Source organism: Drosophila navojoa, chromosome 2 (genome assembly GCF_054131105.1).
Source record: "Drosophila navojoa isolate 15081-1374.11 chromosome 2, UAZ_NAV_1.0, whole genome shotgun sequence".
Classification (NCBI taxonomy): Eukaryota; Metazoa; Arthropoda; class Insecta; order Diptera; family Drosophilidae; genus Drosophila; species Drosophila navojoa.
Window position 1 is genome coordinate 31,454,184 of NC_142890.1, and position 4,884 is coordinate 31,459,067.

General features: G+C 39.3%; 2 protein-coding genes across 2 annotated transcripts in view; both read right to left on the reverse strand.

The window, feature by feature from the left end:
- Ice2 (interactor of little elongation complex ELL subunit 2) overlaps window positions 1–4,884 on the reverse strand; it is a 131,637-nt gene that overhangs the window by 104,493 nt on the left and 22,260 nt on the right. The gene's annotated exons all lie outside the window — the stretch shown is intronic.
- LOC108650040 (uncharacterized) lies at window positions 1,898–3,412 on the reverse strand. The gene is made up of 2 exons (XM_018099196.3): window positions 2,810–3,412; window positions 1,898–2,735 (listed from the first exon to the last, which is right to left on the reverse strand). The coding sequence occupies exons 1-2, from the start codon at window positions 2,982–2,984 to the stop codon at window positions 2,098–2,100; spliced, it is 813 nt and encodes a 270-aa protein (XP_017954685.1). The 5' UTR covers window positions 2,985–3,412; the 3' UTR covers window positions 1,898–2,097.

The window sequence follows — 4,884 nt, forward strand, 5'->3', positions numbered from 1 at the left end:
TAAAGTGTTAAAATTTTCCCGATCCGCCCACTAGGGGCGTGGCAAATCGGAAAATGCATTTTCCGATATACCAGAAATCATGTTAGTTGAAGAGCTAGAAAGTTGAAATTTGGTATGTAGATCCGCGTTGACCCTCCAAATCCAAAAAGCTATGGTGGATATATGTATCTACGCCCATTGGGGGCGTGGCAAATCAGATAAAACTGTATCTAAAGTTCTAAAGCTAGAACGTTGAAATTTCGCACGTGAGCTAATGCTATAATTCTATAAGGACTGATGAAAAAATTTTATGTCTACGCCTACTAGGGGCGTGGCGGGATTCGAGCTCGCACCCAAGTCATGTTTGTCAAAAGAACAAAAACAAATTGAACCGGCGCCTTTGCTGACAGCGCCACCACCTACTAATTAAAATGAATTCCAAAAATAAGATTCTTGTTATGAGGATAGTAAATTCAAGAACAAAGCTAAAACAAATCAGTCTCATTTCAACGCTAGAGTATGCATTTATGTGTACATACATACACACATACAAATGAGCGCGTGCATAAGAAAGGCTGGAATACTTGATGCTACATATGCGTGGAGACTTATGTACATACATATACATGCATAAATGCGTACATACATAAATGAGGGCTATTTAAGAAGAATCAAATTTAAACTTATAAAATTTGTCAATTAGAAAAAAGAATAAAATAAGTATCTTTTTTATAAAAAACGAAATATGTATGAAAAAAATACACAACATTGAAGGGGCTTTGAACCTTCGCCGCTGTAACTTAACTTGCGACGCCTCTGTCACCCACGCTATCGTTTTACTTGACAATCTGGTAGCTAAAATACAACAAGCTAATAACAGAGCGTCATCTGACAAAACTAGAATAACAGCTAGAAAATCCAGGAATCAATCGCAATTCTTAGAATGCTAAAAAGCGCGCTTTTGTAATGTAAGCAAACGCTTAAGAATCTGCAATAGGTGTGACCGAAAGCTATTAACGAAAATTACCATACATTTGTACTCAAAAAGTGCACGATCAATATAATAATTATCGATTACTCGATAAAAACTCTAACCAGAGAACACATAGACCGGACACGTAGTGTAAAGTGTTTTGCACACTTTTTTTTTGACATTACGACCCACACAACTTCGTATTTGTTCGGCTCCTCACTTTTAGGTTCAGGCAACGAAAATATTCGAAAGCACAATCATTCTGCTTCATGCGCTCGACCGAAATGGTCGATGGTTGAACAAAAGATCTCTCTGTGCTCAATGTTTCCATTGCTCTCTCTCTCTCTCTCTCTCTCGGTGCTCTTTACTCTCTCAAATGTGTATATGTGTGTATGCATGTGAGCACAAGCAGCAGCTCTGAGCTGCCAGCTCACGAAAATTGAAATTTCTTCGCAGCAAGAACCCATGCCTTCCCTTCTGTGTGAAGAGTATACCGAACTTATCAAACCGTTTGCCAAGCTCGTACAAAATATGTATATGTGTTTTAGATATTAGTTCTCTGGTTAGTGATAAAAATTACCAAAAGTTACAATATAATCAAAAAGCATAATTGTTTTGTACTACATTTTTTTAAAGCCAAATTAAATTTGAAATAAGAATAAATGCCCCTTTGTAAACATAGCACTATGTATACGGACTGTGAATGAGTATTCCGCAGTCGGTTGCGCCCGACTGCAACGTTCTTACTTGTTTTTTTTTTGAATGTTTCCCGCAATTGGATTTTCAAAAAAGCCTAATTTGACGGGAAAAAAGCTGATTTGGCAACACTGATGTACGGCAAAATCCTGGCGCATATTAGCATATTATATGAGATACAAATGGTTTCAATAAATTGTAATATTTTAATATTTTATAAGTTTTCATAATATTTTATATTTGGTTTACTTAAATACTTGGAGAGCTACACTTAAAGCTGTATGTCTGTAAAGCTGTTGACAAAGATGAACTTCCTTCCTGAACATCAATTTATATAAATAGTAAGCATTATTAAATTAAGTTTGTGTTCTATGCCTGCATATGAACAGCGATTGCACAGCCCTCAGACCACTTAGTTGAAGGTAATTTGAATGGCTTTTCCCATTCATTCATATGAAATGGTCATTGTCGGGAGGACTATGCAACTTGTTCTCCTCGCTTTCCAGCTCCCATTGCTTTCGCTTCGCCTGAAGAATGAGGTCTTGGAAAGAGCCGTATTCCGAGTTTTGATGGGATTTGGCAATGAGATCTGCGTTTCCCTCATCATCGAACAGATCGTACTCGTAGTCAGAGTCGTTCTCCCTATCCATAGATGTACGCGGCGATATATCCGAAGCTATGTCACTGTAATCACCATTATCGGTATCAGTATGCTGATCCGCTGCATCGCTGTCAAAGTTGGGCTCTTCGATATTGTGTTTCTGGTAGAACATTTTCAGCAGTTGGTCCACTCGTTCCGTGGACATGTCCGTCATCATCTTTACAGAGATCTTTCGGCGAGTCCGCTTTAGGGGCTTTGTAGGTCTATCCGACATCTCGAATTGAAAGGAGGTCTTGAACGTGCTCTTTGCACTTTTAATGTTCTTTGCCAAAGCTCGAAAGAGACGGCTGAAAGCCAATTTACTTGACTTTGACTTCTTCCTGCCGTTCGTCGATTTCGCACTTAAATATTTTGGATTCTCCAAAATGAAACGGTGCAGCAGTTGTTTTGTTCCCAGCTGATCCTTCTGTGACTTCAGAAGCTCAACTATAAATTAAAGCAAACGAAAGACACTGTTATTCAATTGTTATGCATTGAAATGGAAGTAAGCTCTAGCTTACCTTTTTCTTGGGATAATCCGAGTCGATTTTGAAAAACACCCCATTCGTCGTTGCGGCTGTCGGCTGAAGCATCGGCCTTTGCTGGGGCAGCATTGTTGTTTCTAATGTAAAGTCCGTTGGACATGTTCAGAGGCACTACCACCAGAAGCACAAGAAATGGTATGCTCGTATTCATCTTGGGTACACGTCTTCTTTCTTACGATGTCCAATCCCGAATGACCCCGAATTCTGCCCACAGCTGGCTTAAATACCATTCTGCTGCGGCTGGAAGTCATCGGGTCACATCACATAATGTAATTTACATACCTACGGATACTACTCGGGCATATAAACAAAGGCCGCAGTCGATCGAGTCAGAGCGGCAATCGGCATTTAGGCGAGAGTGGTAGTAGCTGGCGATCGACTGATGCCGACCTTGTCTTTCTTAGTAATACTTAATGCATGCACTGGCAATTAAAGGACAGCCCATACATCAGTTGAATTAGCGCTTTTCCACTCCAAACACAGACCAAACACAGGTAGCTCAACCGCCACACAACAGTCGGCGACGGCTGCGCAAGCGAGAATCAAAACGCAATTCAACAGCCCCGGGCATACGCGGACGCGGACACTGACGAGGCTGATCACTGGTGGGCGACATCGATGCGCCGGAATGCGTCGGAATACACCGTTTCATGAATGTAAGTGGGTCATACAGGTAGTTGTTCGCCCTTTAAATGTGAAAGGAAGTGCATATAAATCCTAGCGCCAGCCATAAAAGGATCAACTGCGCCGATCTTTGTCTTGATCTCTGTCGACAAATGTGTCGCTAATTATGGTTGAATCTGGGTTTTATAGATGTAATATAAATAATGTAAATGCGATTTGCGGTGCAGGGCGACACGCGAGGCCAGTATGCAATTAGCCGGCGCCCAACACAATGCTCATCCGCACCTCTAATGAAAGTCCCTAATCAAACCCGTATGTAGTAATAGCATTGACTAACGGCGGTTCTCTAGATTTCTAATCTACACCACAAATATAGACTTCAATTTGTCTTCATCTGGACAAATTCTATCTTAATAGAACAAATTAAATATAATTTAAAATAAATAATATAAGAGTACTTTTAAGCGTCTCTTAACCGGGTTAGGCAGACAATCAGTAAACATTGCTAGGCCATGACTTAAGATCAGAGCCGACTGGCTGCCCTCAACTGATGATCGGCGAACGAGAATATGGCTCTCTTGCTGATATACACACACAGAGACATCCGCATGTTATCGTGACGACAACTCTAACGTCTGACTTCTCAGCCAACATTGCCAGCCCGCGCCTGCGCCTGCGCCCGTGCCGGTTCCTGTTCCTATTCCTGTGTTTGCTAAGCACTTAATATGTCGCGACTGTGAATTTGTTCGATGTAGGATTAGGGCTATAGCCATAGTCAATTATAATAAGATTTCTATATAAGATATATGTTATATTCTAATATATATACAGTAGAATCTGATTGACGACGCACTAGGGACGCATTAACAAAATTTGTGAGCTTATTATACGAGATCCAAGATTCTATTTCATATTACATAAGAGCTAAAAAAGATGTAATATATTGTATGTATATGTATATATTTTATAGAATTCGACATTGATATACCTAGGGAATACAAATATGGCTAGATCAACTCGTCATCTTCATCAAGAATATATTCGTATATGATATTAAGTATTAGCCAGAATGTCTCATGTGACTCTTTTAGGGTCCACGAGTACTGAATGTATTATTATTAATTATTATGAACTCTAGTTTCCTTTTGATACATCTCTAATGGAGGTCAATAATAGCTCGATTGTCGTGCATATAATTGTATATGCCATTTGTCATTAATGCTTACGTTATAGGGCTTAAGTTTTGATAGTTTTACATATATGAGATCTCTATTCATAGTAGGGGCAATTGGATAAAAGTGTTATATATTATTAATATTAGCGGATGTTCATGAACTAAGCAAAATATATAAAATATACAAAAGTTGTTTTGATCGATAGAAAATTTGTTTCAGTTACCTTAAAACCATTGAGGCAGAAATACTGTA